Source organism: Lampris incognitus, chromosome 17 (genome assembly GCF_029633865.1).
Source record: "Lampris incognitus isolate fLamInc1 chromosome 17, fLamInc1.hap2, whole genome shotgun sequence".
NCBI classification, from domain to species: Eukaryota; Metazoa; Chordata; class Actinopteri; order Lampriformes; family Lampridae; genus Lampris; species Lampris incognitus.
In genome coordinates this window covers 3,614,374-3,626,592 of record NC_079227.1, presented here as the reverse complement: position 1 = coordinate 3,626,592, position 12,219 = coordinate 3,614,374, and the positions used below count along the sequence as shown (strand labels likewise).

Here is a 12,219-nt window from a genome sequence, read left to right as displayed (position 1 = left end):
CAAATAAAAGACTTTTGTGTTGCTTTCTGTTTTTATTGAGATTATCTGCAGATGTAATGTCAAACAAGGTTTCTGTTATGAACACTGCTGTTGTTTTGGTTCTCTTCTCTAACAAAGCAGAGCTGGCTTTTTTCTTTTTTCAGTTTGCAACCCTCCTTCATCCTTACTGGTTGGTGGAACCAGAGGTGACATTACTGAGCTGAGCACTTCAACCAAAGTTGAATTTTTCTCAAAGTTGCAAAGAAATAGTGTTCCTGACATTCTGCATTTGGCTGAAGCTGCAGAAAGAACGAAGTTTCTATAGAAATCAGGGCTGCACGATATTAGGAAAACATGCGATATGCAATAACGTTGTTGAATATTGCGATGACGAGCAGCTACTAGCAGTTTATATTATAAATGATGACATAACAGTCTGCATTTAAAACTGATGTCTTACCAGTTTTGCAGAGTGAGTAACTAATATTAGATTTTTATCTTTTACATTATAGAAAAGCGCTATAGAAAATGCAACTTGATTATGTCCGCGGTGGTGTAGCGGACATAAGCATCGGCTTTGTGTCGATGCAGTTGCCCACTGGGGACCGGGGTTTGTGCCTCAGTCTTGTCAGATCTGACTATGGCCGGACTCAATGAAGCAGCAATAATTGGCAACGCTGTCTTCGGGAGGGGGGCGGAGTCGGCTTGTATTCGTCACAGGAATGTGTCTGTGTGTGTGGGGAAAAAGCAGTGGTTCAGCCTGGATTCGCCTTGTCACGGAAGTGGCGAGGCGTCTCCTTTGAGACTGCCGGCGGAGAGATGCAGTTGGCGAACGCATGCAGTAAGAGGGTGGGTGTTTGAACTAAAATAGGGATCGATTGGCCATTAAATTGGGAGAAAAAAGGGAGAAATCAGAAATAAATTTATTTTTTAAAAAAGCAACTTGATTGATTGATTGATTATATTTTCTTGGTACTGAGGCAGAATAAGCCAAGTGACACTACCACCTTGTTTCCAGAAGGGGGCACCAAAGTCAACACAAACTGCATATACCATTTATCGCAGGCCAAGCAGTCTTTTGCAATACGTATATCGTGCATGTTGATATCGCGATGAAGGTAACTTTCCGATATATTGTGCAGACCAAATAGAAATAATTCAATAAGTAAAGTAAGGCTTTCTCAGAGGTGTCTGGTGGAAAGACGGCTTACTGTCTTTTCTCTGAACACCTCCGGAGGAGGTGCTCAAAATGTGTGGATGTGAAGCTGAGTGTTGCTGAGAAAAGGTGTGTATACTCAGTTGAGCTCACTTTCCAGAAACAACAATAAAATAACAGTAAATAAGTATAAAGAGAGCTGATCCAGGACAGGTGACTCACCTGCATGCACTCGTTCTTGCCCATGACTCCGGCCAGCTGCAGGTAACATTTGACCTGCTGTCGGATCTTCTGGAAGCAGTCCACAATGGGCACGGTAGGGATGGTGTGGATACGACTTAGTATGTCCAAAGCCACGTTCACCAAACCCTGCAGCAGGAAACCATTTCCATGTTGTTCCAAAAACTACAGCTAGTAGGGACTAAATTTATGTTCAAAATACCCTGCTCAAAACAGGCAGGAAAAAATATAAATAGTAAAACTTCAGTGACCCAATGTTTAAACTAACAAGATATTAACAAATACTCCGCCAAAATTATTTTTCAATCACTCCTTAAATCAAAACTCACTGAAATTTGCTGTAGGCATAAAATTAAAGCACACTGCGGATCACTGAGACCTTTGATTTCAAAATAGTTTTTAATTTTCAGAAAAGAATTTTCTAACAGTGAAACATTTTTGCTGAGATAGACTCCAGCATCCCCACGACCCTGAGAGCAGGATAAGCAGTTCAGATAATGGATGGATGGATGGATAAATACCATTTTAAACTCAAAACCTGCCTGTCACGAGGTGCCAAAGTTGTTATTTATTTTTTTTATTTTTTGGATTTTTCTTCCCTTTTCTCCAACTGTACTTGGCAAATTACCTCACTCTTCCGAGCCGTCCCGGTCACTGCTCCACCCCCTCTGCTGATCCGAGGAGGGCTGCAGACTACCACATGCCTCTTCCAATACATGTGGAGTCGCCGGCCGCTTCTTTTCACCTGACGGTGAGGTGTTTCACCAGTGGGACGTAGCGTGCAGGAGGATCACGCTATTTCCCCCAGTTCCCCCTCCGATCTGACCAGGTGCCCGGACCGACTGACCAGAGGAGGCGCTAGTGCAGCAACCAGGACACATACCCACATCCAGCTTCCCATCCGCAGACACGGCCAGTTGTGTCTGTAGGGACGCCCCACCAAGCCAGAGGTAACACGGGGATTCAAACCGGCGATCCCCATTGGTAGGCAATGGAATAGACCGCTACGCTACCCAGACCAAAGTTCTGTTCTGATCAATATAGATATCATTTGCCTTTTTCCGCTCAGATCAAGTTTCAAGATGCAATTTACTACAGCAGTACCTGTTTACGTCCTATCTTGCCATATTGGATAATGGCAGAGGCTGACGCATGGACTCCCAGCATGGCGTTGTTGTTGTTGGGGTCGTGCTGTGTGTTGGTCTCATAGGCCGTCACTATTGCTATAGAGAGATGAGAGTAAAATAATTTTTTTGTTAGATATTTAATTGACCTGTCTAATTGGAGAGCTTCTTTGTTTGAATTGCTGGAAAGTGATGAGTTACATTCTTCCCTATCTCAAAAATTAAAAGTTAACCCTTAACCAGGCTAGCAGAGCTGCCAAGTAGCCAAAAGGAGAGAACTTTGTACTGCGGTGGATACCAGGTGAGAATGTGTCTAAAACTGTTGATGTGAAACGAGCAGGAATAGAGGATTAAGCACTAGGGGGGGGGAAAACACAGTGAGCACAACTTATTATTGCCTCTCTCTCAATACTGTGTGCATGCCTCAGGTCAGAGGGGTGTTGTGAACCTCGGCATACAAGTTTGGATTCTTCCACAAGCATTACGTGGTTTAATCTGACATTCTGCCTTTGTGTGCACAAGGAAACACTCACATACAAGTGGCCTCCTATTCACCTCACATAAAAGTTCCCACACAAGACAGTAACTCTCACCTCACCATAATAACAATAATAACAACTTTATTTATATAGCACTTTTCTAAAACAATGTCTGAAACAATGTTACATATAATGCTTTACAAAGAAATAAAATCAGGCAAGGCAAAAATAAGAGTAAGATCAAATAAGTAAGAGTAAAAATAAAAACAGTATAAATGAAAACAAATACCTAACATTTCTAAAAGTTTTCATAAAAAGAAAAGTTTGAAGACAAGATTTAAAAGAAGCTAGAGACTTAAGTTTGTCTTAGTTGGATAGGAAGAGAGTTCCATAGTGTGGGGGCTCAAACAGCAAAAGCACGATCACCTTTTGTAACAAACTGAGACCTGGGAATAACCAGCAGGGCTCCATCTGTGGATCTTAACAGTCAAGAGAGCGTATACCAGGTCAATAAATCAGAAATGTATGTAGGAGCAAGACCATTTAAAGCCTTAAGATTGATCAATAAAGTGTAAAATCAATTTGAAATATAACAGGGGGCCAGTGTAGGGAGGCAAGCACAGGAGTGATATGGTCATGACTCTTTGTTCCGGTAATAAGCCAAGCAGTGGCGTTTTTTACCAACTGCAGACGGTGGAGGGAGCCCTTGCTGATACCAGAATAAAGTGCATTACAATAGTCAAGCTGAGAATAGATAAAAGCATGTACAACTTTTTGCAGATCAGCAATTCATAAAAATGACCTAATTTTGAAGATTAGCTTGAGCTGGACAAAGCATGACTGAACAACGTCCGATTTGACTATTAAAATCCGAGGTTAGCATCGAATATTACCCCAAGATTCCTAGCAGCCTGCTTATGACAATCTGACAGACCACCGAAATTAGTAACAAAAGGGCTGATGGAATTTTCGGGACTGAACAGATTGACCTCAGACTTATCATTAAATTTGAGAATTTGTTTCCGGACATCCAGGATTTAATGTCAGAGAGGCAAGTTGTGAGATTTGCTAGAGCGCTAGGATCTGTGGGGTTTAGTTGCATATATAACTGAGTGTCATCAGCATAAAAACGGTAAAGCACATCGTGATTTTGAATGACCTGGCCAAGGGGCAGCATGTATATAGAAATGAGAAGGGGGCTAAGAACTCAGCCTTGAGGGACACCACAACTCAATCGAGCCATCGAGAAAGAAGATTTACCAAGAACAACAGAAAAAGTTCTGTTGGTGAGGTAACAGCGTACGTGATAAGCTAAGAGCCAAGCCCCTGATACTAACCCAAGTCTCTAAGCATTGTAAGAGGATGTTGTGATTGACTGTGTCAAAGGCGGCATTTAAGTCTAAAAGAACTAAAATCGAGCAGTCACCTCTGTCTGCAGTCAGCAGTAGGTCATCAATGAGCTTAATTAGAGCTGTCTTGGTACTATGAAGTACTCTAAAACCAGACTGGAAACTGTTAAAACACTATTAGTGTTTATAAAAGAAATCAATTGAGAAGAAATTACTCTCTCCAGAACCTTAGATAGAAAAGACAATTTGGAGATTGGTCTGTAGTTATTAAGGGACAGGGGATCTAAATTAAGTTTCTTCGGCAATGGGTGAACAATGGCATGCTTAAAGCTGTCTGGAAAAGAACCAGAGGCCAGAGAATTATAATGAATTTGGAGAATAATGGGGCCAATAGTTGAAAATACCTCCTTGAGCAGCTTAGTGGGAATGACGTCTAGGATGCAAGGAAGATGAGTTCATATTGGAGACTGTACTCTCTAACACTGAAACTGTAATTGGTTGAAATTGAGTAAAAGAGGCAGAATTACATGGAGAATGGCATGAATGAAAGAACCTCGGTGGATTTGGGACCTGATATTCTCCACCTTATTTAAAAATGAGTGAGAAATTTTTCGGACAACTCAATATCAGGTTCAAAAAGAGAAGGGGAGGGACCATTAATAAAACAATTAGTTACCCTAAAGAGAACTTTAGAACTGTGGTTATTTCTTGATATTAGTTCAGAGAAGTACGCTGACCTCACATCCTTAATTGGCTTCTGGTAAATTAACATTTGATTTTTAAGTATGTTATGCGCTAATTGGGACTTGTTGACCTTCCATTGTTGTTCTGATTTTCTACAGCGTCTTCTTAGGGCACGAGTGTAATCATTCAACCAGGGGACTGAGCATCGTGTGTGTGTGTGCGCACATGCCAAGTCCTGCAGTGAGAGGAAAGAGTGATTTAGAGAGCTGATATTTGAAAAGGTACAGAGACCCTAAGGGGTTCTGCTCACAGTGGCCTTTAATAGAGACCCCTTTCCTGGAACTAGAGGAACCTAACAGTAATCAGAGAGAGTGTGTGTGTGTGTATCCATTATTGTCCATCTTTGATAATGAAGTCATCATCATGTGTACAATACTCTACTCAAAACTTCCTGAATTCAAAACTCTAGCGACACACAAAAATAGAGACAGAAAGTGAAGAGGAAAAAGAAATCACTTTTGGTCCAGCTAATGACAAACATTATTGTGTCTGACAATAATGTGTGTTACATTGGTGTGTCTCACATTCTTGTGTAAGAAGTGGGGTTGTTGTGATGCGTCTAGTGTGTTGGTGTAGTGTTCTGTGCCTGTCACGTCTCACTCTCAAATTTCACCGCTGGCTAGCAGAAATGCGAACAGGAGAGCCGAGCACGAAAGTCTCTCCCTACCAGTACATAGCCTCTCCAACAGCAAGCCCTATGTAGTGCCTCCTCGTGGTGACACATGGTAACTGGGTACATATTGGACCCTGGCTGAACTACAAGGGACTCAGAGGAGGTCTGGCCCCTAAACGTGTGGTATGCAGGCCCACCAGTGTGTGGATATTCCCTGATGCCCACGAACCACCCCCAGCTATGGGTTATAGTGCCACTGCCTAGTGGATACCTCGGGAGAGGAATAGGCTACAGGAGTAAACTCCTACACAACATCAACGTCCACAGTGCTGGTGTTTTTTGTTTTTCTTGCCCTTTTGGATCTGTTTAAGTGGGAGAGTACTGCTGGCGTCGTGTGTGGCTGCCGCTTCTGCCTCTCATAGCCTCCCCTTCCCATCCATCCCAGTATGTTTGTGTTATGTGTATCTATTGTCTTGTTTCACCCCGTTTATTGTAAAGCCACTTTGAGTGTTAGAAAAGCGCTACATAAGACTGATTTATTATTATTATTACTATTATTCTAGCAAGGCTGTAAAGGAGTTGAAGAGTGTGTTTGACTGTGCGTATTTGTGTGGAGAGTACCTTGGTAGTGGTGCTGGCGCCACATGAAGATGCTGCTCCAGTGGGACAGGTCGTCGGACACGATAGGCAGTCGGTTCCTCCAGGTCTTCACCACCGTCTTCATGTCGTGGAGGCTGGTGCTCCGGCCCAGGTTGGCCGGCTGGAGTCCCATGTTGATCTGCGCTGCCTCCTGCAGCTCAATAATTTGCTGGGCGGCCTGGAAGGGGGAGGGACGGATGTGTTAGGACTGACAGAACTGGATCACAGCTCAATGGGCTCGACCACATCCATCCTGCCCTTTTTCAAATTGGTTACTGCCTGGTAATGTGCCATCTTAAGCATAAACATCTGAGTGGATATAGGATCATGAAATCAATATCTTCACACCTCAGTATTAAAAAAAAATTAGTGACAATTAATAAGATTTAAAAACCACTACCATGTGTCCCAAGAAAATCCAATGTTCTACCTTTGACTTTTCTTTTAATGTCAAACAACCAAACTCCAGATGTGGGTGATGGACATGGTTTGCACCTTATCCAGACAAACCATGGTTTGAATGAAGGACAAGGTGCTGGGTTTAGTGATGGATCTGGGTTAAAGTATTAGGGCTGTTTAGGAATAAAGTTATGTTTTCAAAAGCATGTGCCAAACATATTAACATGGCACTAAACCACCAGACATGTTTTTAATCAACATGCGCCATTTGTCTCTCGTTTGGGGAGGTGCTTATGCAGGAGGGGGGCTGGTCTGCTGTTCACTTATTACTGACATGTTCTTTGTTGTACTGTTATTTTCTTGTCACTGGGTCACCTTACTTAAACTTTTGTAATGGCTATTCATTTATCATTGACTACACGTGTACATACATTCACTTAAAGATGAGAATAGGATATGGCTCAACTTATCCCATCCTGTCAGTCTGGGAGGGGGTTAGAATTTGTAAGATGGCACCATAGAGGTCTAAATCAGCCAATCAGGATAGCAAAGTACTCAACCAGCTTCAACATTTAGGAGCACTTATCGTTTATCTTCAGGAGATCTACTTAAAATTGTCAGATCATGCCAGGCTGCGTAGAAAGTGGGTTGGTCAGGCGTATCATTCATCTTTCCAGGGGAAGTCCAGGGGCTTCACAACTTCACTTGTTGTGACATTGTTTCTGATGCTAATGAGAGATTTGTAATTGTAACTGGTCGTTTATATAACACTCATGTGGCTTTGGTTAATATATATGGCCTTAATTGGGACAATGAGGCTTTTTAATCAGCATTTTATAAACTAACCAACATGACCACATATTTCCCTATACTTGGGGTGACTTTAACAGTTGGATTAGGATGGATTATGATGCCCTCAAAAAAGGCAAAAACCACTCAGCTCCTTTTGGATGAGTTTCCTGTGTCAGATCCCGGACATTTTTCAACCCTTCAGGGAGCGCATACTCAATTTTTCTCTAATGTTCACTATATTTTCACACAAATCGACTACTTTCTGGTGGATAATCACCGCTTACCATCAGTGCATTCATGCTCATATGATGCCATCATGATTTCACATCATGCTCCTGTCATATTGGAAATACAAGTTAAAGACTGTGATTTTACACATTCCACTTGGCGCCTTAATACACACTTGCTGTCCCATGAAGATTTTCTGAGTTTTATCTCACAACAAATCGACTTTTTTCTATCACTGAATAAAACCCCAGGTATCGCCATGTCTGTGCTTGTGAGCAGCTCTGAAGGCCTTTTTATGAGGGGAAATTATCTCATTTTCAAGTTATGGAGTTAAACTTAGGAAAAAGAAACTATCTGAATTGAGTCAACAGATAATTTAGATTGACAATATCTATGCTGTTTCCCGTCACCTGAGATTTTTAAGGAGCGTCTTTTTCTGAAAGCAGATAAGATATTCTCACTTCTGCTCAGGTTGAGGAGCTTTTACTTAAATCTAGAGCCATGTATTATCAGCATGGAGATAAAGCAAGCTAGACCACTATAACAGACATCCTCCTTTCATTAGATTCCACAAATTTAGACCCCATCAGGTGTTACAGCAGATCCCAAATTAATCAACTAACACTTAAGGCAGTTTTATGTGTCTCTATAGTCATATGAACATATTACTGACCCCTCTGCCTTTGATCAATTTTTCAACACCCTCAACATTTCCAAAGTAGACCCTGACTCTTTTTTTAAGAGATTGGAAAGGCCAATCTCTATTGCCAGAGACAAGAAGATTTTTCCATGCAAACGGGGAAATGTCCAGGGCCAGAGGGATTCCCAATAGAATTTTATAGGAAATTCTTTGATAAATTAGCCCCAATCCTAATTGATATGGTCAATGAATCATTAATGTCCTCTAAACTCCTGCCAACTCTCATGCAAGCTACAATCTCACCGATTTTAAAGAAGGGTAATGATCACCTATCTGCTGCAAGCTATTGGCCCATAAATTTGTTGTCGTTTGATGTAAATCTTCTGTCCAAACTCCTTGCCATGTGCCTGGAACTGGTTATTCCCTCGGTCATCTCCCAGACCAAACAGGATTTACCCATGGTAGATGTTTTGCTTTTAATCTCATAAAGGCTCTTCAGTATCATGTACAACTACTCTACCTCAGTCACAACAGAGATCTTAATTTCACTGAATGCAGAAAAAGCTTTAGACCGAGTAGAGTGAGGTTATCTTTTTTATACTCTACTGAAGTTCAGTTTTGGCGATGCATTTATTTCTTGGGTGATCCTGCTATACACTTCGCCCGTGGCATCTGTTAAAATCAATAACACCCACTCAAAACCTTTTCTTCTCCACCGCCCTACTCGGCAGGGATGTTCACTGAGTCCCCTTTTGTTTGCCAATGCCATCAAGCTACTTGCTGTGGCTATCTGGTCATACCCACATATTACAGGTGTACTCAGATATTGTGTTGAACATACTGTTTTGTTTTATGCAGACAATCTCTTAGTGTATGCGTGTATATATATATATATATATATATATCAGACCCCCCAGTATCAGCTCCAACCACTGTCAACAGTTACCTCTTTTAGCCGTATATCTGGCTACAAACTTAAATCTGACCAAAAGTGAGGTATTACTCCTGAATTTGGGAGCAAGAAACTATCCACCGCATAATTTTCCTTTCAAGGTTGCCTCAGACAGTATTGTAGAATTAGGTATTCAGGTTACAGTTCGATTTGAAGATTTATGTAAATTCAACATTCTCCCATTAGTTGCTAAGACACAATGATTTTGGCTGCTGGTCTTTGTTAAATTTATCCCTAGCGGTCTGGATAATTTCTGTTAAAATGAATACCCTCCAAAAGCTTTCTTCTACAATCCTTCTTTTGTAAGATTGATAAATTAAATCTGAATTCATCTGGAACAGGAAGATTCCAAGATTTTTACTAATGGGCATCTAACTTGAGAGCAATTCAGTTCTGGCTTCATCTGGAGGGCTCCCCACTCTCCCCCAACATGGAGAACAATGGAATCCTCCTCTTCTAGACCAGCCTCCCTATCTGCTCTTGTCCATGTTCATGTGAATTTCTCAGTATCTCCCTATTAAAAAAAAAAGTAATAGTTAAATCAGTGCTAAGAATATGGAAACAATTCAAGAGATATTTTTGCCTTCAGACCCTCTCTTTGCTCCATTAGCAGCAAATCCATTATTCCATCTTCTTTAAAAGACAGTACATTTTCTTCCTGGCATGCTTGTGGTATCAAACAATCAAAGACTTATGCTCCAGTAAAATATTCTCATCTTTTCTCCAACTCTTGGAGAAGTTCCCTAAACATAATTTTTTTTAGGCGCTTACAGGTGCATAATTTTGTTAGAAATGCTTACCCTAGTTTTCCCAATTTACCAGCAGCTACTAGTGTTGACCCCTTTTTAACCCCACTATCCACTATGAAGGGCAAAATCTCTGTTTTGTATAGTCTCATCCATTCACTAAATCCTATCTCACGGCACACAATCAAAACGCTACGGGAGGATTTACATTTTGAAATTGAAGACGCATAAGAAGAGTGTTTGCGGTGGGTTCACTTCTCCATCTCTGCTAGGCATGGATTACTACAGTGAAAGTTTCATCACCGCTATCACATAACTAATGTTAGACTATCAAGAATGGATGGGGATGTGATCCTGTCTGTGATATATATCGTCAATCTCCAGCCACCTATATCCATATGTTTTGGACATGCCCCTCTTTACATAACTTTTGGTTCGAAATATTCAATACAATCTCACAGGTTATTTCTGTTTTTGTCAAACCATCGGCAATAACTGCCGTATTTGGTGTCACCTTCACACATGCAATATCAAATTATATGAAGAATTTTATAGCTTTTGTAAGTCTTTTGGCTACATGCCTGATTCTTGTCAAGTAGAAATCCCCTGCTCCAGCTACCCATTACCCTTGGATTAGAGATATCCTCTACTTTGTTAATATGGAAAAAATTAAGAGTACACAGAGGATCGTCTACTAGTTTAAAGAGGACATGCCCCATTTTTTGCATATGCTGATAAACTAACCTTTACTACCATCCTGGACTAACAAACTCTCAGACCATTTTCAATATCCCTACCTAATTTATTGAAATGATTCACTGTGTTTTATTGTTGCATACTCACGTGTCCACGTGTATGTGTATACACACTTAGATGTTTACTATGGCATTTGCCATGTAACTACCTAATTTCTGAGTTCTCACAGGTGACCAATCTGTTTATTTAGTTGTTTGTTTTTTCCTTTTTTTTCTTTTGGTCTTGTTTTGTTTACTTTCTCATACAGATGTGCTGCTTTTCTTTCTCTGATCCTCTGTTTTGTAATTACTTAAAGCCTCATTTGAAACTCGGTGTACTGCTGTTATGTTATTTGTCTGGAAACCTAATAAATAAAGTTTTGAGGAAAAAAGGGTATTATGTTAAAGAATGATTGCAGGAATATATCTTCAGAAGGGATTTAAAAAAGACAACAACTTGACCCGAGATGGGTAGATACTCAACAGTGAGGAAGGTGATAGCAAGTGTGTGTGTGTGTGTGTGTGTGTGTGTGTGTGAGTGAGTGAGTGAGTGAGTGAGTGAGTGAGTGAGTGAGTGAGTGAGTGAGTGAGTGAGTGAGTGAGAGAGAGAGAGAGAGAGAGAGAGAGAGAGAGAGAGAGAGAGAGAGAGAGAGAGAGAGAGAGAGAGAGAGAGAGAGAGGTGGAGGGAAAATGAACAATGGGATAAAAGCATGAATGGAAGGTGAGAATTAAAGGAGTCAGCAGATGGAAGCAATTGGAGAGAAAACAGAAGAATGTCATTATTTGTTAGGATTTTTGTATCAAGACAGAAGATGAAAAGAGCAAACTGAGAAGGGGGTCTAGAGGTGTGTGTGTGTGTGTGCATGTACACTTGGATGGGGGTGTCTACTGTAACCATTAGTGCCCAGTCGGTCCAATTCTCATGCTATTAGACCACAGTATCATTGACTCTCCCAGAGACATAGAGAAAGCGTGGGCCAAAGAGCCAGCACAAAATAGATGGATCAAAGTGACTTATCAGCTATTGAGCTTTAAGGTCAGCTAGATAATGACCTGGGCCTGTGGCAGCAACTCAAAGGAGAAAAATGACATCACTTCAATAGCTAATCAGTTTCTTTCAAGGAAAGGGGGGGGGGGGATTTTGGATGTAAGGGAAAATGTGAAAATGATAAGCCAGGTTATTCATCTCATTTCTGCAAAAGGAAGCCTTATTGATTGGCACGAAGACACTTCTTTCCATTATAACTACCCATTGATCAATATTATACCAACTCTCATAGTCAATATGGTGGGAGATAATCCATCCACTGTCAGACACTGATGAGAGCAGGGACTTGATGATGCCTTGATTCAGACAGGATTTGAAGGCTCCTGTATTTGTGGGAATCTGGTTTGCTCATTTCCA

At 41.0% G+C, this 12,219-nt stretch overlaps 1 protein-coding gene across 1 annotated transcript in view; it reads right to left on the bottom strand.

The window, feature by feature from the left end:
• trrap (transformation/transcription domain-associated protein) overlaps positions 1–12,219 on the bottom strand; it is a 136,464-nt gene that overhangs the window by 25,195 nt on the left and 99,050 nt on the right. The window contains exons 58-60 of the mRNA XM_056296808.1: positions 6,306–6,501; positions 2,480–2,598; positions 1,358–1,504 (exon numbers count right to left, since the gene is read on the bottom strand). Of these exons, the coding sequence (XP_056152783.1) occupies positions 1,358–1,504; positions 2,480–2,598; positions 6,306–6,501 (462 nt within the window). The remainder of the gene's footprint in view (positions 1–1,357; positions 1,505–2,479; positions 2,599–6,305; positions 6,502–12,219) is intronic.